At 40.4% G+C, this 23,789-nt stretch overlaps 1 protein-coding gene across 2 annotated transcripts in view; it reads left to right on the top strand.

Moving 5' to 3' along the window:
- Nucleotides 1-23,789, top strand: part of SLC37A3 (solute carrier family 37 member 3) — a 176,853-nt gene that overhangs the window by 9,067 nt on the left and 143,997 nt on the right. For both annotated transcript variants that reach the window (XM_053719032.1, XM_053719031.1), the window contains exon 2: nt 22,509-22,691. In XM_053719032.1, the coding sequence (XP_053575007.1) occupies nt 22,591-22,691 (101 nt within the window). In that variant the 5' untranslated portion in view covers nt 22,509-22,590. The remainder of the gene's footprint in view (nt 1-22,508; nt 22,692-23,789) is intronic.

The raw sequence follows: 23,789 nt of genomic DNA, 5'->3' as shown, positions 1-23,789 counted from the left end.
ATTGGTTTAGAGGTGGAAACGTCACCTCATTGGTAAAGAGCGCTGTGCCGCTGATTTCAGCGATCTACTGCGGCACAGACATGGTGAGTTTAGCATTTTTTTTTTTTTTTTTTTTTTACTAAGTGATGACTGAAACTGTTTATTTTTAGTGATGGTAAATCGTAGCGTTTTTAAATGCTTGAATATACCATCACTTTAATTAATGCTTAGTAATAATCTTAAGGCTATTTGTGCTTTCTCTGTATATAGTCCAATAAGTCGTTTCTCTGTTCACAGAGATACATTTGTTTGCCAGACATGACTGGTATCCTGCGCCATTCACCTCTCCTGGGTAAAATTGCTATAGAGCTCTATTGATTCAGATGAGAAGCACTTTTATTAGCAGCTCATTGCTAGCGCCAGAGGTAATGATTTTAAAGTGTAGTGTGGTACTGTCGGAGGTAGTTTTTCTGATACTATTTTGCAAAAAGTGTGATGAATGTAAGGAGTTGTATTCCAGTTAAAGGGACACTGTACCCAAATTTTTTAAGCAACTTTCTAATTTACTCCTATCAACTTTTTTTCATTCTCTTGGTATCTTTATTTGAAATGCAAGAAAGTAAGTTTAGATGCCGGCCCATTTTGTTGATCAACCTGGGTTGTTCTTGCTGATTGGTGGATAAACTCATCCACCAATAAGAAAGTGCTGTCCATAGTTCTGTCTTCTTTTAAAAATAAAGATAGCAAGAGAACGAAGAAAAATTGATAATAGGAATATATTAGAAAGTGGCTTAAAATTGCATGCTCTATCTGAATCATGAAAGAAAAATTTTTGGTTTAGTGTCCCTTTAAGGTGGTAGTGGCTTTTGTAATAAGAAGAGACCGTGAACACCTTGATATTTTTATATATGTTTAGTTATGCATAATGACACAGCTTTGCAATATATTTTCATTATTTATTTTGCCTCATTTCATGTAATGTAGCTCTGAAATTCAAGCAATTCCTAATTCTCAGAACTTGAAATGCACCTGCTGACTTATCAAGGCTAATCATGCTACATATCTACCCCCTAATTAGCTTTAACTGATAACAGCTGCAACCGGTGTATTTTATACTAACTGACAGTGACTGGCCTTGTTGTCTGCTGACTAAAGCCCTGATTGGCTCCTTCAAATAAGGCAAATGGTGGGTGGAGTTTGGCTATTGAAAAACAATTGCAGTAAAAAGGAAGTTAATTTGTTTTAAGACATTACGACTTGGCTGATCTGTTTATTCTACAGCAACACAACAGAAATGTCTTGTAATTACAAGGAGTTTTACTGTATCTTTAAAAGGACAGTAATGTCAAAATTAAACTTAAAAGGACATGAAACCCATTTTTTTTCTTTCATAATTCAGATAGAGCATGACGTTTTAAACAATTTTATGATTTACTGCTATTACTTCTATCAAATTGTCTTTGTTCTTTTCATATCTTTTGTTGGAAAGCAGCGGCGTAAGCTCAGGAACGTGCACATGTCTGGAGCACTTCATGGCAGCAGTTTTGCAAGAATGTTATCCATTTGCAAGAGCACTATATGGTAGCACTATGTCCTGCCATATAGTGCACCTGACACCTACCTAGGTACCTCTTCAACCCAGAATATCATTGGAACAAAGCAAATTTGATAATTGAAGTAAATTGAAAAAAAAAATATTTTTAAATTGTATTCTCAGAATCACAAAATTACATATAGAGCATGGCATTTTAATCTACTTTCCAGTGTTGCTTAGTTCTCTCAGTACCCTTTGTTAAAGAGTAATACTAGGTGAGCTCAGTAATGTGCATGTGTCTTTAGCTATCTGCTAACAGAGGGGTTGATCGCGCTCAAACGATTTATACAAAAATACTCATAGACCGTAATAGTGTTTTCCTGTAGGAAATATTTAGACGTGACCCCAGCGACTGCAACAGTGTTTATAGCGGGGGGGGGGGGATACAAATCAGTGATTTAAATTAGTTTTTTATTTAAATCAGATTTTTTTTTATTTAAATAAAATGCTTTTTGAAGAAAAATCTAAAAATACCCATTTTTGGTTCAGAACCTGGGTTGTGCTAGCTTATTGATGGCTAAATGTATCCAGGGTGCTGAACCTAAAATGGGCCGGCTCCTAAGCTTTACATACCTGCTTTTAAAATAAAGATAGCAAGAAAGCAAATAAAAATTGATAATAGGAGTAAATTAGAAAGATGCTTAAAATTGCTTCTCTATCTGAATCGTGAAAGGAAAAAATTGGGTTTAGTGTCCCTTTAAGGTAATGGTTATTTTTCTTTAGTTAAATAAAGCTATTTAAATTGTTGTTATTATTAAGGTGATCATTATTTTTCTCCTTCCAATATAGAACAGCTTTAAAGTTGATAAATTATGAATGATTAACCAATTTAACTGGAGAGAGTTCACCGACCAATAATTTCATTCATTTCAATAATCTAGCTATGCAAATCTAATGATATATAACTTAATCAGTAATGGTCTGATATAACTAGAAAAATAATCTGAAATGTTATTCTAAAAATTAAAACAGTGATTTAAATAATTTTATATCGGTATTACTGACTAGTGATTTAAAGGGACATTAAACACTTTGGGATGGTAATATAAAATGATAAACTGTATAAATAAAAAAACCTCTCCAATATACTTTATTTATTTTGTCCCATTTTCCTGTAATTCCATTCTGATATTGGGAGCTTTTCAGTTGCTGTAAGAAATTGAAGTGCAGAACACTGTAATATTCCATACAGCCATTGGCTGCACGCTCCGGTGACCTATTTATCACTGTCCCTAATTGGTCACACGTCACAGCAGAGAAGGTAACCTAAGTTACAACATGGCAGCTCCCATTGTTTTATAGACACTAAAACGTTACACTTATTTTGTCAATATTTAAACAGCTAATTAAAGGGACACTGAACCCAATTTTTTTCTTTCGTGATTCAGATAGAGCATGAAATTTTAAGCAACTTTCTAATTTACTCCTCTTTATTTGAAATGCAAGAATGTAAGTTTAGATGCCGGCCCTTTTTTGGTGAAAAACCTAGGTTGTTCTTGCTGATTGTTGGATAAATTCATGCACCAATAAAAAAAGTGCTGTCCAGAGTCTGAACCAAAAAACTTATATGCCTCCTTTTTCAAATAAAGATAGCAAGAAAACGAAGTAAAATTGATAATAGGAGTAATTTAGAAACGTACTTAAAATTGCATGCTCTATCTGAATCACAAAAGAAAAAATTTGGGTTCAGTGTCACTTTAAACTTCAAAAAATGCATCTACATGTAATTCTCAGACTAATCTTTTCTTTGAATGCATCATTTTATCTAGTATTTATTTAGTATTTAGTGTCCCTTTAAATCAAATCCAGCCTGGTTTGCAACAATGTTTATTGTTTTTACATTTATATAAAACATATGTCTTTAATTCCTTTATTGTCATAGCTGTTTGATTTTACTGTCTGTCTCACTGAGGTGAAGCCTTTATACTGGAATCCAGGGCAGATTTAAATACATATAATTATTATTAATCTGACACTTGCTCATGAAATGAATAGACATAACACAGTGATGTAAGGATGCGACTAAACAGTTTATGACTGATATATATAGCTACACCTCTGGCTGTATATAGCAGTACAGGATGCTAGGAGTGGCTGTGTGGCACTTGTGGTTGATAAACATAGTCGTCAAGTTTATTTACATTAAACAACAGTTGCCTTTTTAATCAAACGTATGTAACGTCCCTGTGTGAAAGCAAAACATATATTTATTTTGTTTCTTAGAAAAGGACATTGCCATTAAATGTTAATTAGATCATTTCCTTAAAACTAACCTAACACCTAGAAAAAAAAGAACCCTCATATATGGGTGGTTGTGCAGTCTTATTTTGATTTGTGTTTTTTTTTAACTTTATTTTGTTTAGAAACTTGCAGATAAATGATGATGCACAGTTGATCAAGTTGTGGTATAAACCAGTGATCACACTAAAATTATGTTATTTATTTTACTCAAAGGGCTGTTAAGTAAAATGTATCAAAAAATACTAATTGAATTGGCTCACAACTGATAATATGATTTATCTGTTATAACAGTGATTTATCTGTGATATTGTATGGGGCAAGATTGGTGTATACATATAAGGATGCCTTTAAATATTCCTTCATCTTCGTCAGTATGTATTGTATGTACTGAAAATAATGGTAATATAATTATTATTAGAGCAAAGTATTGAAAAATGTCTTACTTGGTTCTGGCACACAGCATTCATCTAGTGGCATGAACTAAATTAGAGGGCTGCATTATGCCAACTCTTACATTTTACGTTGGACAATCCTAGTGCAACCTACCCCCCCAGTCTAATGTAACCCCCCCAGAGCATACACCGGACAAGTGTAATGTAACTCCCCCCAGAGCATACACCGGACAAGTCTAATGTAACTCCCCCCAGAGCGTACACCGGACAAGTGTAATGTAACTCCCCCCAGAGAGTACACCGGACAAGCCTAATGTAACCCCCCCCAGAGCGTACACCAGACAAGTCTAATGTAACTCCCCCCCCCCCAGAGCGTACACCGGACAAGCCTAATGTAACTTCCCCCCCCCCAGAGCGTACACCGGACAAGTGTAATGTAACTCCCCCCAGAGCGTACACCGGGCAAGTGTAATGTAACTCCCCCCAGAGCGTACACCGGGCAAGTGTAATGTAACTCCCCCCAGAGCGTACACCGGACAAGCCTAATGTAACTCCCCCCCCAAGAGCATACACCGGACAAGTGTAATGTAACTCCCCCCAGAGCGTACACCGGACAAGTGTAATGTAACTCCCCCCAGAGCGTACACCGGACAAGTGTAATGTAACTCCCCCCAGAGCGTACACCGGGCAATTCTAATGTAACACTGACTGTTCTGCTGAGTGAAACTTAAAGGGACTGTAAACACTTTGAGATTATAAAATAAATAGTGCATAGAAAAACAACTTTGCAATTTACTTTCATTATTTATTTTCTTCCCCATTTGTGTAATTTCGCCCTGAAAGTTTTTACTTTTCTAATTCTCAGAACTTGGGAAGGTACAGATAAGGGGAGCTAGAATAAGATTTTAAAGTTAGCTGAGTAAATGTATGACTGGTGAAGTATTTATGTGAATGCGATATGCAATGATAAAGCTGTAGAGGCTCAGTCTTGAATAGAAGAGTTAATTTTTAAGTAGAGAATTATAATGTTAAAAATTGTGTTTTAAAAATTATATATAATTAGAGAAATGGTGATTCCAATTTTTGTTAATAAAAATAGTGTAGTGGTATGGACATAAATCAATATTTATAGTGACTAGATGTGCTATTATTTCGATAAATCAATGTGCTGGTTATACAATTTGCATAAACAGAATACTACTTTTTCATATTATTAGAAATAAGAATAAAGATAAGATGTGCATTTATATAAAAATATAATACATTTATTGCTGATATAGACCGTGTAAAAATGCAAATTAAAATTATGGTATAGCGCTCATATACCTTATGAACAGTAAAAATGATAACAATAATAACAAGAAAAACGTCTCTCTTGGTATAAAATATATAATAACAGGATAAAGCGCTTCTCTAAGATTAAAAAATGGTCTCACTGCAGTAAAAAGTTGTGCACAGTAGGTCTAGAACATGTACAAAATACGTCTAGAGTATTCTCGTGAACCACTTTGATACCTATTTAAACTTGTTTTGCTTCAAGGGTAAAGATTAATTCGGTTATTAGTTGCCGTTGGTTGTTCAGATCTGAATGCTGCTCCGTTAGTGTGGAGGATACCTTTAATATAATAATGTTCTCACTTAAAGTCACACTTGGTAAGGTATATTATTTTACTATAATTCAGCTGTGCGCTGGTTTGTACTCACATTTAGGATCGGTGTGTGGAGATTAAAGGATTTCCAATTTGTCGGTATTTCAGGTCAGCTGACAGATGCCGTATTATGAGGTATCTGATTGGTTGCGGTGGCTCAACCTTTATGATGGAGTAAAATTGGAAAAAATAGTTGAAAGGATGCCGCTATTAATTTAATTTGTAAGGTGATATCCTTTGTTAAATATTTGCGGTGTTAAAGGTAGTAAAAGGATTCTTTACGGTGTTATAAATGACTCAATGTTTTTTTCTTGCTGGAAAATCCTCACAACCTGTATATGAAAAAGGGCAATCCGATGGTTACAATGTCTCTTTGGGAAACTGAAACTATATACCTCCGTGAGGTTTGCAGGAGTCTCAGTTTCTGATGGTTACAATGTCTCTTTGGGAAAATGAGACTGTTTACCCCCTTTAGGAGACTATAACTGTTTGTCTCCGTGAGGTTTGCAGGAGTCTCAGATTCTATAACTTGGATTTCTATGCAAGTATAGACGATAATTGTTGTTGTTTATCTTCACTGGATTCTTACCAGCTTTAGGTGGTGTTTAGTACATCAGAAAAAACAAATGAAGGAGCACCAGACGATTGTAGTGAAAAATAAAACGTAACTTTTATTTCGCTTCAAGCAGTTTGCAATAAAACATGTAGATCCGAAGTTAGCACAGCATAGTGTATCAAAGGTAGTGTCCCAGTTTACACGTTTCGGCAATAGCCGTAATCAAGCTATGATTACGGCTATTGCCGAAACGCGTAAGCTGGGACACTACCTTTGATACACTATGCTGTGCTAACTTCAGATCTACATGTTTTATTGCAAACTTGTTGCAAACTGCTTGAAGCAGAATAAAAGTTACGTCTTATTTTTCACTACAATCGTCTGGTGCTCCTTCATTTGTTTTTTCTGATGTGCATTGATTGGGGACAGTGAGCACAGACTTTGTAAGTGGAGCCAGACTAAAAGAAAAATAACTTCGTTATTGCCTTTACCTGAGTGACAGACAAGAGCATTACGAGAGAAAGAGGGAGACTGAACGCACGAATCACATGTGACGTCATCAGCTGCAGCCCGTGGTCGAAGTGAGGGAGCAGATAGAGGTTGGAAGAGGCTGGTATCCGGTAAACACGGAAGTGTCAGTAAGTGGATCGCCTTCCAGACGGCTCCTGAGGACTGACCAAGAGGGGTAGAGGTATCGTACCATATTTACAGTCAGCTGACCGGTAAAACCGGATATTTTGTCCTACAGTTCTTACAAAGGACTGGGTCTCCATATAATGACTTTACTTACTGTCTAAAAGGTATAATGGTGAAGGTAAAAGGGCTTATTAATTATCAATCAAACAAGAACTAATGGTTTGTGTAACTAACAATCCGAAAATGTGCAACTCTTTTGAAACAAAGGTTTATTATTGTTTTTCAAGTTAAGAAGTTATATGAACATTTGAGTGCAAAGCTGGTTCGTTTGGTGCTGGGACTTTCTTTGTGTATATGATTTAGGTGGTGTTTAGTAGTCTGGCGTCCTGGATAGCTGAAGAGATTTCTTACAGGTGCTGAAACTGTTTACCTTCGTAAGGTTTGCAGGAGTTTCAGATTACAGGAGGAGTCGTTCAGCAGTCTGTTGTTGATTACAATAGCCTGATATCCAGTTAGAGAATTTTTTAGGTTAGCAGATTACAGAGCCGTTTGAACTCTGCTAATCTAAAAAATTCTCTAAGTGGATATCAGGCTATTGTAATCAACAACAGACTGCTGAACGACTCCTCCTGTAATCTGAAACTCCTGCAAACCTTTACAAAGGTAAACAGTTTCAGCACCTGTAAGAAATCTCTTCAGCTATCCAGGATGCCAGACTACTAAACACCACCTAAAGCTGGTAAGAATCCAGTGAAGATAAAAAACAACAATTATCGTCTATACTTGCATAGAAATCCAAGTTATAGAATCTGAGACTCCTGCAAACCTCACAGAGACAAACAGTTATAGTCTCCTAAAGGGGGTAAACAGTCTCATTTTCCCAAAGAGACATTGTAACCATCAGAAACTGAGACTCCTGCAAACCTCACGGAGGTATATAGTTTGTTTCCCAAAGAGACATTGTAACCATCGGATTGCCCTTTTTCATATACAGGTTGTGAGGATTTTCCAGCAAGAAAAAAACATTGAGTCATTTATAACACCGTAAAGAATCCTTTTACTACCTTTAACACCGCAAATATTTAACAAAGGATATCACCTTACAAATTATCGCTATTATTAATAGCGGCATCCTTTCAACTATTTTTTCCAATTTTACTCCATCATAAAGGTTGAGCCACCGCAACCAATCAGATACCTGCAGGCCCATTTATCAAGCTCCGTATGGAGCTTGAAGGGCCGTGTTTCTGGCGAGTCTTCAGACTCGCCAGAAACACAAGTTATGAAGCAGCGGTCTAAAGACCGCTGCTCCATAACCCTGTCCGCCTGCTCTGAGCAGGCGGACAGAAATCGCCGGAAATCAACCCGATCGAATACGATCGGGTTGATTGACACCTCCCTGCTGGCGGCCGATTGGCCGCGAGTCAGCAGGGGGCGGCGTTGCACCAGCAGCTCTTGTGAGCTGCTGGTGCAATGTTAAATGCGGAGAGCGTATTGCTCTCCGCATTTAGCGAGGTCTTGCGGACCTGATCCGCAGTGTCGGATCAGGTCCGCAAGCCCTTTGATAAATGGGCCCCCTAGCCTCTGTTATGTTCATGTTGTTATAGTTAAGAAATCATATATTTTTATGCTATTGTTCTCAAGGTTTCCCTGTGTTTGTTCTGTACTGCCATCTACTGACACTTTTTGGTAATGCTCCTGTTTTCTAGAATGTCTTACCCTCTGACCTTACTATGCATTTCCTTTTTGTGTATTACTCCGCCCTTGTAGTTTGATGATGTTTTCCTGTGTCATGGCTGCAGCTAACAGCCTCATGTAACAAGCACTCATGTTAATACATTGCAAGCTACGATCAGTATCATCTTTTGACCGCAAAATACTTTAACCATTCATTTATCTGCTGTATTCATTATCTGCTGTAACCTGATATTCAGAATAAAGCAACTTTGTGGATGAACAAGGTATTGGTGAGTTCAGCTATCTGACAAGGATTGTCTGCAGTGATTGTATCTTCTTATACAGGCCAGGCATAGAGGTCTCAGCGAGGGATAGATCATTATTACAACTATCTGAGTCAGAATAGTCAAAAGATGTATAGAATTCCTACAGCCTGCTATGTATATGTGTGTGTTTAATCTGCAATCAAGCTCGGGGTCATCCGCCATCTTGTGAAAGCACATGTCGCACAAGTTTACTGCACTTCATCTGAATGTTGAAAACTGTTTCTCTGCATTGAACTGTTACCACACCTGTCTAAGCTGCTGTTTGTCTTCTTAAAGAGACAGTACTATTTTTTGCAAAACTTTAAAAAAATGTCTAGACAAGGCTCTGAGCACTCTTTTATAGCCGAACCTACGCAGATACATCATGCCTCTGAACCCACAGACGTACAGGGAGCAGATCCTGCAGATATTGCTGAACAGAGTGTAAGGCCCAAACGTACAATAAAACCGACACATAAACTCAGAGAAAACTATGATTTCACTAGAGATGAGTTCTCCAGCAATCTGTCAGACCTATGGGACAGAATTTCACAATGCATGTCAGTTTTGTCACACTTTGATGATCAACCAGCCAAATTGAGAGACTCTATAGATCACCTATCTGCTGCGTATGAACGCTACCAGCGGCTGTCTGCAAAATACACAGCCTTCTTACAGGACTTTAATATAGAGGACTCTTCAGCAGAACTGACTAGGACTGATGCACTGGACCAACATAGAGATCTCTTAGTGCAAATGGCTAAAGAAAAGGCAGAGTTCCGCATTGCTCAACTGCAGGAGACCAGATCTCATAGATCCACATCAACTAAGCTCACTGCACGTTCTTCTAGATCCTCTCGCTCCAGAAGTTCAACATTAAGCGACAAGCTAATAGAGGCCCGTGCTGATGCAGAATCAAAAAAAGTGCAAAGCTCTTTTATCAGAAGGGAAGCAGAAATGGAAGCCCAAAGCAAAGCACAGAGGGCTGCCCAGGAAGCACAAATGGCTGCCCAGCAAGCAGAAATGGAAGCACAAAGCAAAGCACAAATGGCTGCCCAGGAAGCACAAAGCAAAGCACAAATGGCTGCCCAGGAAGCACAAAGCAAAGCTCAAAGGGCTGCCCAGGAAGCACAAATGGCTGCCCAGCAAGCAAAGGTGGATTCCCAAATAAAGGTTTTGCAAATGGAAAAGAAAGAAGCAGCAGCCCTAGCAAGGCTGAAAGTCCTTGAACAAGCAATGGGAGAAAGTACTAATTCAGATTACCATATCCCAGCAGATCTGGAAGACCCAGTTGAACGCACTAGTAAATACGTGCTAAAGCATAATATTTGCAACGATACAGAGTCATCTCCTGTGCCTATTACTAACACCATTGTTCTCAATCTCAACACAGAGACCTCTCAGCACCAAATGCCTGAGCCTCTTCAAATCCACAACACAAGTGCATCTAAGCAGCAAACCGCATCACCTCCCGCTGACAATAAGGTGACTTCCAGTGACAAGCCGCAGCTCAAGCCACAGCTAGCAGAAGCCTTAGAGACTACACCACAGTTGAATGCTCTTGCAACATCATTTTATCCTGGTAAACTTCACCCCTCTTCACCAAAGAACTTTCACACCCAAGGGGTTCCTCAAGTTACTTTGGCACCAAAGAGTGAGAAATCAGACTTGGCTGACTTTGCCAGATACATGATATTCCGTGAGCTCATTAACACAAGCCTCTCAAGGTTTGACGACTGTCCAGAGAGCTACAGGGCCTGGAGATCAACCTTCAAGGCTGCTACCGCTGATCTCGACCTTACAACCAAGGAGGAACTTGATTTGCTCATAAAGTGGCTGGGGCCGGAATCTGCAGATCGTGTTAAAAGACTGAGAACAGTACATGTTGACCATCCAGATGCAGGCCTTGTTGCTGCATGGGCAAGACTTGAGCAAGCCTATGGTAGCTCTGAAGCCATAGAAAGCGCTCTGTTCAAGAGACTGCAAAACTTCCCAAAAATAGGAAACAAAGACTATCGCAAGCTCCAAGAATGAAGTGACTGTCACGCTCAGCTGCTGGGAAGCTCTGCAGTCCTCTCTGTGTGCTTGATTGACAGGTGTCTGAGCCACCCCTTCCTGATGATGTCACAACCAGGCTTTTTATTTCGGGCTTCCTGTTTCTCCAGTGCCCGTTTGTTTGTTTAACTTTGTGGCTTCTGTGGTGAATTCACTGTGGAATCTCTCTAACTGCTGCTTTTCTGTTGCCAATCTCTTCAAGGACTTACTATGCTGGATTAACCTTCAACCTCCTGAGTACCTGTCTCCAAACAATGCAAGTACTGTTTGTTTTGTGAAACTTTCAAACTGCCTGATTACTTGTTGCATACTCTGCAAAGACTGTCTGCACAGTGTTAACCCTCAAACTACCTGATTACATGTTGTTAACTCTGCAAGTTCTGACTACACCGTGTTAACCCTCAAACTGCCTGATTACCTGTTGCATACTCTGCAAAGACAGTCTGCACAGTGTTAACCCTCAAACTACCTGATTACATGTTGTTAACTCTGCAAGTTCTGACTACACCGTGTTAACCCTCAAACTGCCTGATTACCTGTTGCATACTCTGCAAAGACTATCTACACAGTGTTTACCCTCAAACTGCCTGATAACAAATTACCTACTCCTGCATTATTAACTGTTTACTGTTTTACCCTTCTTCTGTCTGAGTATAAGTGGACTATCCCTGCTCTCCTGATTCTGTGGAAGACATTTCCTGAAACCAGTTCCTTATTCAGAAGTCTATCTGGCTGATATCTTGAATTACTTTGGGCACAGGCTAACCCTGCTCCATATCGTGAGTAAATTGTTTTTTGGAGGTTGTCGTGGGGTCACGTCCTGGACTAAACTCAGAGTGCAAGGGTGTTGATTAAGTTCGTCCTAGCATTTGGGTCTTCTTCTGGACATTTCCTAACCTGACAGTGACCTCCTCATGGAGCTAGAGTTGGCAAAGACAGACCCACGTCTACCTGGACTAAGCTTTCTGGACACTGCTCATGGTGTCAATCCTGTGGTGTCTAAACTGCCATATAACCTGCAAGAGAAATGGGCACAACAGGGCTCAAGATACAAAAGAGACTATAACGTATCCTTTCCTCCATTTTCATACATTTGCAGGTACATCAGCGATCAAGCCTGGATGAGAAACGATCCCAGCTTCAGCTTCTGTGAACCCAACTTGCCTGCTTCATCATCCTTACCAACATCATCAAGGTATGATAACACGGCAGCTAAACGTAGAGACTTTAATAGAGCAATATCTGTTAAAAGGACAGACATCTCATCACCCGTATCCTCTCCTGCAAACCAGAGTGACTCGGGCGAGAGAGATAAAGACCCTAATCGTCAGTGCCTTATTCACAGGAAGCCTCACCCTCGTAAGAAATGTCGTGGGCTTAGGGCAAATACTTTACAAGAGCGCAGGGAGATTCTCCAGAAACTTGGAGTATGCTATAGGTGTTGTGCTTCTTATGGTCACTTTGCTAAAGACTGTAAAGATGTTATAAAGTACACAGAATGCAGTAGCGACAGACACGTTGCAGCTATGCATCCTACTCCACTTCCAGACAACCCACGGCAGCTAACTGACTCCACCCCTGTCTCAATTCATGGCGGGGAGCAACAAAGTCGTGCTCCAGTCACAGCGAGTGTTTCCTCTGCATGTACAGAAGTCTGTGGAGAAGGTTTAGACTACAAATGCTGTGCCAAGGTATGTCTAGTCAAGATTTACCCACAGGATCAACCTGAGAAAGTTGCTAGAATGTATGCTATAATAGATGAACAGAGCAACAGATCCCTGGTTAAGCCTAAATTCTTTGAGATCTTCGGCATAGAGGGTAATGCAACACCGTATACTCTCAGAACCTGTTCTGGTCGTGTAGAGGCCTTTGGCAGAAGGGCCAATGGATTCATGGTCTCTCATATCAAAGGAAATGAAGGCATACCCCTACCAACATTAGTCGAGTGTGACCAGATACCAGGCGAAAGGGAAGAGATTCCTACTCCAGAGGCTGCCTATCACCATCCTCACTTAAGGCACCTTGTTGATGAGATTCCGGCAATGGACATGAATGCTGAAATCTTGGTCCTGCTAGGAAGAGACATTCTCAGAGTACATAAAGTACGCGAGCAGTGCAATGGACCTGACAATGCCCCTTATGCACAAAGACTTGATCTAGGCTGGGTGATAGTGGGCGATATAAACTTGAATAGTATGCGTACGTCATCTGAGATCCACTCCTTCAAAACTTACTTATTAGAAAATGGACGTGCATCCCACTTCAAACAGTGCTCTCGCCATCATGAAGTAAGGGAGAAGCCTCCTGACATCATCCAAATACCTGATAGTTCTCCTATCCTTTGTGATGACAATCCGGGTACCACAGTGTTTTGTACTACAAGTGATGACAACAAAATAGCCTTGTCAGTTGAAGACAGGAAATCATCTAAGCCCAAACAATGGCATTATGTTCCATCTGAAATTAATCCTGCATATCATGCCACCAGGCCGGTGTCTGCAAGTGTCTTTGAAAATTCTTCTTGGTTAACAGGCCCTGAATTCTTGCTGGATCATCCAGAAGAAACCGCAGCTGATGTCTTCAGTCTTCTAGAACCTGACAACGATCCAGAGATTCGTCCTGAAGTAAAAACCCTTGTCACCAGAACTGAACAAAGACTCGTCTTGGGCTGTCAACGCTTTGAACGTTTCTCCAAGTGGACAAGGCTTGTACGTACCATTGCAAGGTTAGTCCACATTGCACACTGCTTTCACACAAAGCCCACAGATGTTCACTGTCAAGGTTGGCACGTGTGCCAAAGGTTTCTTTCTGCAAAGGATATTGCTGAAAGTGAACTGTTCATAATACGCAGTGTACAACAGGATGTCTTTGGCTCAGAAAGTAAATGTATCCGTGACAAGAGGGGCATTCCAAAAAACAGTCCTATAGCTAACCTGAACCCATTCTTTGACAATGATCATTCCGAGCCTGCTCCACCACTTCAAAAACTCCAAGAGTGCTGGTACCTGCCTTTCTTCGGAGTGTATCATCCACATAAGCCAAAACAAATCGGGGTAGTGTTGGACTCTGGTGGCCAAGCAAATAGCAAACGATGGGCAGTGCTGTTCACTTGCATGAGTGTGTGTGCAGTACACATTGAAGTAATAGAATATATGGATGCCTCAAGTTTCATAAATGCTCTAAGGCGATTCCTTGCCATCAGAGGACCAGTCAAAACATTAAGATCTGACTGTGGAACTAATTTCGTTGGAGCCTGTCGAGAGCTACATCTCAACTCTAGGCCAATTCAAGACTTTTTAGCTGAAAAGGGCTGTACATGGATTTTCAATCCTCCTCATTCTTCCCATATGGGTGGCTCCTGGGAGAGAATGATAGGCATCACACGTAAAATACTGGACTCCATGCTTATGGACTTGAAATCCACAAGACTCACCCATGAGATTCTAACCACCTTCCTGGCAGAAGCATCTGCCATAATCAATTCAAGACCACTTGTTCCAGTTTCTGTAGATCCAGAGGCCCCAACTCTCCTTTCTCCAGCTACTCTTCTTACCCAGAAGCTTGGGTCTGTTCCTGTTCCCCCTGGAGACTTTAAAACAGGAAATCTGTGCTACAATCAGTGGAAGCGAGTACAACACCTTGCCAACTGCTTCTGGAATCGTTGGAAGATGGAGTATCTCTCTACTCTGCAAGGACTCAGGAAATGGCAACGTCTGAACCCTAACATCAAGGTTGGAGATCTTGTTCTCCTCAAGGACCAGCAAGCTGAAAGAATCGAATGGCCCATGGGACTGATTGTAAAGAGCATTCCTAGTGATGATGGAAAGGTGCGTAAGGTGGAGGTGAAAGTTGCAAGACAAGGGACTATAAAAACTTTCATCAGACCGATCATGGAACTTATCTTGCTCTTGCCCTTTGGAGACTGAACTTACTTATGTATGCTGTTGGATTCTTCCTATGACTTCAAGATGGAAGTATCTTGAACTTTAATTGACACAATTGAAGTTTATACTATTGTTGTTGTTGCGTTATATGTATGTTCTTTTTATATCTTTCAGGTCTTCAAGACATCTCTGCAAATTACACTGTTATGCATAACTTCCGTTATGATTTTAAATAGTGACATTTATTATGCCAGACGGGGAGTGTGCTGCCTCAATGAGGCATAGAATATTACATAGCCTCTGTTATGTTCATATAAAACAAAAACCTAAGTTAACCAGAGGGCGCTATATAGGGTGATGTAAGAACAATTAGTGGTCTACATACAATGCCCCACAAAAATAACAACATAAAAGAATGGAACGAGGAACCTCATTAATAGTGTGTGTTCACATCCAGCGATAAATGTCCATCACTTTCCCTGAAACAGTTCTAATGTGAGATTCGAATATGTGGTTTCCAAACTTTCCGCTCTTAGGATAAACTTCACTCCGGCTGCACTCTTCGAGCTGATCACAGCAGGGGATTAGGAAAATCTGTATGTAGAAAAGAAAGAGGCGCACATGTGTGTATCGGTATCAACAAGGTGTGCACAAACTGCTGATGTTCTTTGCACAGGGTACTCACAAAGCGTCTCAGCACACCAGTGTGCTTGTGGAAGCAGGCTGGTAATCAGAGCTGACCAGCTGGCTCACTCCGGTGATGCAACTCTCCTCGATATGGCAAGGTTCTGGTAGTGGCTTGCTTAGAAATTAAACTTTCTGGAGACAGGTTCCGTAATGTAACTTACACTTTTATTGCAGGTGTCACATATACACCTCAAAATGTCCAGAGCCGAGAAACGCGTAGCAATCTGTACATACTGTTTTTAACCTTGCTTGTTTTTAAACCTGGACATTTTGAGGTGTATATGTGACACCTGCAATAAAAGTGTAAGTTACATTACGGAACCTGTCTCCAGAAAGTTTAATTTCTAAGCAAGCCACTACCAGAACCTTGCCATATCGAGGAGAGTTGCATCACCGGAGTGAGCCAGCTGGTCAGCTCTGATTACCAGCCTGTTTCCACAAGCACACTGGTGTGCTGAGACGCTTTGTGAGTACCCTGTGCAAAGAACATCAGCAGTTTGTGCACAACTTGTCGATACCGATACACACATGTGCGCCTCTTTCTTTTCTGCATACAGATCTGTTATGTTCATGTTGTTATAGTTAAGAAATCATATATTTTTATGCTATTGTTCTCAAGGTTTCCCTGTGTTTGTTCTGTACTGCCATCTACTGACACTTTTTAGTAATGCTCCTGTTTTCTAGAATGTCTTACCCTCTGACCTTACTATGCATGGCATAGAGGTCTCAGCGAGGGATAGATCATTATTACAACTATCTGAGTCAGAATAATCGGATTGCCCTTTTTCATATACAGGTTGTGAGGATTTTCCAGCAAGAAAAAAACATTGAGTCATTTATAACACCGTAAAGAATCCTTTTACTACCTTTAACACCGCAAATATTTAACAAAGGATATCACCTTACAAATTATCGCTATTATTAATAGCGGCATCCTTTCAACTATTTTTTCCAATTTTACTCCATCATAAAGGTTGAGCCACCGCAACCAATCAGATACATCATAATACGGCATCTGTCAGCTGACCTGAAATACCGACAAATTGGAAATCCTTTAATCTCCACACACCGATCCTAAATGTGAGTGCAAACCAGCGCACAGCTGAATTATAGTAAAATAATATACCTTACCAAGTGTGACTTTAAGTGAGAACATTATTATATTAAAGGTATCCTCCACACTAACAGAGCAGCATTCAGATCTGAACAACCAACGGCAACTAATAACCGAATTAATCTTTACCCTTGAAGCAATACAAGTTTAATAGGTATCAAAGTGGTTCACGAGAATACTCTAGACGTATTTTGTACATGTTCTAGACCTACTGTGCACAACTTTTTGCTTTATCCTGTTATTATATATTTTATACCAAGAGAGACGTTTTTCTTGTTATTATTGTTATCATTTTTACTGTTCATAAGGTATAAGAGCTCTATACCATAATTTTAATTTGCATTTTTACACTGTCTATATCAGCAATAAATGTATTATATTTTATATAAATGCACATCTTATCTTTATTATCTTTATTCTTATTTCTAATAGTATGAAAAAGTAGTATTCTGTTTATGCAAATTGTATAACCAGCACATTGATTTATCGAAATAATAGCACATCTAGTCACTATAAATATTGATTTATGTCCATACCACTACACTATTTTTATTAACAAAAATTGGAATCACCATTTTTCTAATTATATATAATTTTTACAACACAATTTTTAACATTATAATTCTCTACTTAAAAATGAACTCTTCTAATCAAGACTGAGCCTCTACAGCTCTATCATTGCATATCGCATTCACATAAATACTTCACCAGTCATACATTTACTCAGTTAACTTTAAAATCTTATTCTAGCTCCCCTTATCTGTACCTTCCCATATTCTTTAGACAGTTGTTTGAAGGAACAACTGTAATTCTTAGGGTTTGAGCAATATATATTATCGTCACTTTCAGGTGCACTCACTCTAAATTGTCTCTATCACCTTTAGTTCTCAGAACTTGAAATGCACCTTTTTGACTTCTCAAGGCTAACCCTGCTACATATATGTTCCTAATTGGCTTTAATAGATAAGAGCTGCAAAACATTTCACTTTATATTAATAATATGCAGACTGGGAGATGCGGGACCGCTACGCTACAGAAAAAAAAAAAGTAGAGCGGCAGTGACGGGAAAGGGGGGAGCATGGAGTGGGGTTACTATAGTGGAAAGTGGGTTAGAGGGTGGCAAAGCGATCTGAGGGTATGGTAATGAGGGCGGGGGGGCAGCTGCACTACAGAAAAATAACGTTTTTGTTTGCCAAATAAATAAAATTATAGCAAACTGGGTTCTGGCAGACAGCTGCCAGTACCTAAGATGGTGGCTAATAGGTAGAGGGGGGGTTTAGAGAGCTGTTTGGGGGGGGGGGGTCAGGGAGGTTGGGGGTTAAAGGGGGATCCTACACTGCAGAAAAAAATATATTAAAAAAAGCCTTTTATTTTAGTACTTGCAGACGTTCTGCCAGTACTTAAAGTGAAGGTCCATTTTGATCAATTAGTGCCCGGTTCTTAATAAACCTATTAAAAACAAGGGCACTTTAATTAATCAAAATTGACATTTCACTGTTTTCTTCAAAAACGTACCTTTTAATCCTGAATGCCGATCCAGCGATTCCCCCGGCCGTCGGAAGCCTCTGCAGACATCAGAAATGACGAATCAGGCTTCCTCTTGGCCTGATGCAAACGCTGTGAATTGAAGGAAGCTGGATTCGTCATTTTGGACCCGCGAAGACGGCTTGCGATGGGTGGAGGAAGTGCTGGAGCGGCTGCCAGGATTAAAAGGTAAGTTTTTTTTGAAGAAAACAGTGAAATGTCAATTTTGTTGAATTAAAGTGCCCTTGTTATTAATAGGTTTATTAAAAACCGGGCACTAATTCATCAAAATGGTCCGTCACTTTAAGATGGGGGTGACCATTGTTGGGTGGGTGAGGGAAGAGAGCTGTTTGAGAGGGATTAGGGAGGGATCTGGGGGTGGGATGTGTCAGGTGGGAGGGTAACCTATACACTAAAGCTAAAATTATCCCTACAAGCTAACTAATTAACCCCTTCACTGCTGGGCATAATACAAGTGTGGTGCGCAGCTGCATTTAGCGGCCTAATTACCAAAAAGCAATTCGAAAGTCATTGATGTCTGCTATTTCTGAACAAAGGGGATCCCAGAGAAGCATTTACAACTATTTGTGCCATAATTGCACAAGCTGTTTGTAAATAATTTCAGTGAGAAACCTAAAGTTTGTGAAAAAGTGAACGATTTTTCTTATTTGATTGCGTTTGGCGGTGAAATGGTGGCATAAAATATACCAAAATGGGCCTAGATCAATACTTTGGGTTGTCTACTAAAAAAATAAATATAGTTTTGATAGGTAAATATAAAAAAAGGCTCTGTTTAAATGTAGTGATGGCAAAAATGCTAAACATTCTCTGGCCTTTTGGGGACGTTTTAGTCTTAAAGGCCAGGTCCTTAAGGGGTTAAGTTTAATCCCTATTTTGGGGGTTAAACACACAGAAAGGAACTCAAAAAATTACGTGCTCTAACAAATTAGCCTAGCCTTTCACATCCTTGTGTGCCTTTCAATAGACTTCATAAACAAAACTCTGGTAACCTTAATCGCATTCCTCTTACATATAAAACCACCTCCCCCTTCACTTGTGCACTCTGGAACTCTTGCGCTGTTTGCAACAAGCTCACTTCTATCCATGATCTCTTTATCTCCCACTCTCTTAACCTTCTGGCTCTTACCGAAACCTGGCTCTCTGCTTCAGACACAGCATCCACTGCTGCACTGTCACACGGGGGTCTCCATTTCAGCCACACTCCTAGTTCTGGCAATAGACAAGGAGGTGGTGTCGGTATTTTACTTTCCTCTCGTTGCATCTTTCAACAAATACAGCCCTTCTCTTCACTCACATTTTCTTAATTTGAAGCACACCTGATTCATTTATTCTCTCCCCTCTCTATACGTTTTGCAGTCATATACCGCCCCCTGGCTCCCCAACTCAATTTTTAGATCACTTTGCTGTCTGGCTTCCTTATTTCCTTTCCTCAGACACCCCTGCCCTCATTATTGGCGACTTCAAAATCCCTCTTGATAATCCCACTGCCTACTCTGCAAAACAACTTCTTCAACTCACTTCCTCTTTCGGTTTGTCACAATGGAATGACTCTCCCACTCACAAAGATGGTCATTCCCTTGATCTGATTTTCACCTATCGATGCACTATCTCAAATTTAACAATCTCCCCTTTTCCTCTCTCTGACCATCATCTCCTAACTTGCAACATCACTTCCCTTCCTACAACTCCCCCTCCCTCTACCCCTCACACCAAACTTCACAGAAGCACTAAGTCATTAGATCTGCAACAGCTCGCTAGCTCTCTCAAACCTCTCCTCTCATCCATCACCTCCTTTTCCTGCCCTGGCCAATCTGTCTGCCAGTATAACTCCACCCTTACATCTGTCATTGACAATCTGGCCCCTCCAACCATAGCTCAGAAACCACACTCTCATCCTCAGCCCTGGCATACTCCTCTGACACAGTACCTACGCAGATGTTCCCGTACTGCTGAGCGACACTGGAGGAAATCTCGGAGTTCAGCTGACTTTCTTCACTATAAGTTTATCCTGAACTCCTACTATTCTGCCCTTAATCTTTTATAAGCAACAATACTTCTCTAATCTCATCTCTACTCTTTCCTCTAACCCAAAACATCTGTTCTCCACGTTCAATACTCTTGTCCGCCCACCCCCACCTCCTAATACAACCTCTCTCTCAGCTCAAGATTTTGCCAGCACTTCAATAACAAAATTGACTCCATCAGAAGTGAAATCAGCTCTCAACATACTACCAATCTCCCACCCCCTCAAAAGCTCACAATCATCCAAAACCCAAATATCCAAAAATGTAGCTCTTTTGCCCCTGTTAACGAGGACGAAGTTTCTGCCCTTATACTGTCTTCCCACCTCACTACCTGTCCCCTCGACCCCATCCCCTCACAGCTACTCCCCTCCCTCTCTTCTACCCTTACCCCCATACTCGCACACATTTTCAACCTCTCCCTCAGCACTGGTATATTTCCCTCATCTCAAAAACATGCACTGGTCACACCTATCCTCAAAAAAACTTCCCTCAATCCAACCTCCCCATCCAACTACCGCCCTATCTCCCTACTCCCTCTTGCCTCAAAGCTCCTCGAAAAGCTAGTATACACACATCTATCCCATTTCCTTACACTAAACTCTCTTCTTGACCCACTGCAATCTGCGACCTACTTACAGCAAAATCCAAAGGCCACTTCTCTCTGGGTATCCTCCTTGACCTGTCTGCAGCCTTTGACACGGTTGACCACCCTCTTCTGCTCCAAACCCTCCAATCCTTCGGCATCTGCGACACAGCTCTCTTGTGGTTCTCTTCCTATCTGACTAACCGTACATTTAGTGTAGCCTTCTCCGGAGCATCCTCTGCCCCGTTACCACTTTCTGTTGGGGTACCTCAAGGCTCTGTCCTTGGTCCCCTTCTCTTTTCAATCTACACGTCATCATTAGGTTCCTTAATAAAGTCCCATGGGTTTCAATATCATTTGTATGCCGATGACACCCAAATCTACCTCTCTGCACCAGACCTACCTCCTTCCTTACTAACCCGTGTCCCTAACTGTCTTTCTCATATCTCATCTTGGATGTCCTCTCACTACCTTAAGCTAAATCTCTCCAAAACTGAACTCCTTATTTTTCCCCCTTCTTCTAATGTCTCCACACCCAAAATTTCTATATTTCTATAATAATTTCTAAATTTCTATAATAATTCCATCATTACCCCTACCCCGCATGCCCGATGTCTTGGGGTCACACTTGACTCAGATCTTTCCTTCACTCCTCACATTTAGTCCTTGGCTAAAGCCTGCCGCTTCCACCTTAAAAACATCTCTAAAATTAGACATTTCCTTACACAAGATACAACTAAGATTTTAATCCACTCTCTCATCCTTTCCAGCCTTGACTACTGCAACTCTGTCCTCTCTGGTCTACCTAGCTGCCGCATAGCTCCTTTACAATCCATTATTGCTCTTCGTTCTTCATCTGCTGCGCCTCTCTGCCAATCCCTTCACTGGCTCCCTCTTGCCTCTAGGATTAAACACAAAATCCTCACTCTGACATACAAATCTCTCAACTGCACTGCTCCCCCCTACATTTCAGAACTTGTCTCCAGATACTCTCCCTCCCGTCCCCTTTGATCAGCTCAGGATCTCCTCCTCTCTTGTTACTTCCTCACATTCCCATTTACAGGACTTCTCCAGACTGGCCCCGATCTTGTGGAACTCCCTGCCTCGCTCCACAAGACTCTCCCCTAGTTTTAACAGCTTCAAGCGCTCCCTAAAAACTCTACTATTCAGGGATGCATACAACCGACACTAACCTTTCCTAACTCCATTGCTTTCCCCTTGAACCCCTTAGAATGTAAGCCAATGAGCCCAGCTGTTTGCAGATCGCCTTCATAAGAGCTGACTACAACAGTAAACTCTCGGCAGGGCCCTCTACCCACTTGATCCCTGCAAAAACTATGCTGTATACCAACTATGTTTACAGCTCTGCGGAATCTGTTGGCGCTCTACAAATACCTGATATTATTAATAATAACAAATTAGAGCATTTAATGTTTGCTTTGGATCGTCCCTTTAATTGGAGATACATATTAGTAGATATGAATAAATCAGTCATGCTGGGATGTAAGCACTTCCTCTTTACATACGCAGAGATGCACACTTTTGTTCTCTCCCGTGACTCATACTTTACATGTTTCCCTGCACTAGATATACTGACCTGACGCGCAGCTCCTGCGGTTGCGGGAAGTGGTAACGGAACCTGTGGTCTGTGGTTTGAACTTTCGCCATCATGGACTTTCCAGGCATTACAAGGAGGGCGTCTGCACGGGGGGGATTCCTATCCAAGTACACGCATCATCACTTGGTGGTTTTCCTACTGACCTTCTTCAGGTAGGGTTTAAGGTTTCATACTCTGAGCATTAGCTCTTAAAGCATTTATACAGTCGATATGCAGAAATATGTAATGCACTAAAGTGTTATTGTGCAATTTCCTGAAACACTATGATTTACTGCCTTTTAGTGGGTTTATATTATCAGATTGATTGATATGAAACCAAAGAGCATATCATTTATTTCTATTATCAATTTGTTTTTGTTCTTTTAGTATCTTTTTTTGAAAAGCAGGGACATATGCTTAGGAGCCAACCCATTTATGGAGCACTGGTGGCGGTTTTGCAACAATGTTATCCATTTGCAAGAGCACTAGATGGTAGCACTATTTCCTGCCATTTAGTGCTCCAGATGCCTATCTAGGTATCTCTTCAACACAAGAATATCAAGGGAACAAAGCAAATTTGGTAATAGAAGTAAATTGGAAACGTTTTTAAAATGGTATTCTCTGTCTGAATCACAAAAATATTGTTTTGGTTTCATATCCCTAAAATTGTGTTGATGGTGCTTCTGCTGCTCAAATGTGTTTTAAATATAAATGTTACCCCCCCCCCCCCCCCCTTTGTGTGTCTGTAATATGAATCACCAGCAGTCCATCTTCCTTGTGAGTTTCTTTTCATTTTCGCAGAGCAGTACAGCCAATCAGAACACAATTTTTAGATATTTATTCTGGTGTGATGGATCTATCTGAGTATGCAAGATCGTCACTGAAGATAAAGCGGAAGCATGCCCTGTTATTGGCTATAGAACTGTTACCGCTTCTTTTTAATTAGCTACACTGTCTGGCTCTGGGAAAATTAAAAGATATCAGACATTGGCGGGGCGCTAGATCATAATAAAGGCAAAATAATTCTGTCACGCTTATGAAATAACATTATTTAAATATATATATCTCTGAATTTGAAACTAACAGGTAATGCAAGTTTTCAAGTAAACTCATCCTTAGGGACAGATTACTTACTGGTTGATAAGGACAGATCTCACATTGGTGGACAGGGATACACATCTAAAAGAAAGCATAATAATAATACGACTAGTTTATACAGAGCAGGAGCAAAAGTGAAATCCCTTACTTTTAGATACATAATGACCTAAGTG

This window comes from Bombina bombina, chromosome 6, assembly GCF_027579735.1.
Source record: "Bombina bombina isolate aBomBom1 chromosome 6, aBomBom1.pri, whole genome shotgun sequence".
NCBI classification, from domain to species: Eukaryota; Metazoa; Chordata; class Amphibia; order Anura; family Bombinatoridae; genus Bombina; species Bombina bombina.
The sequence above is the reverse complement of the archived record's forward strand: the minus strand, read 5'-3'. Positions and strand labels throughout refer to the sequence as shown.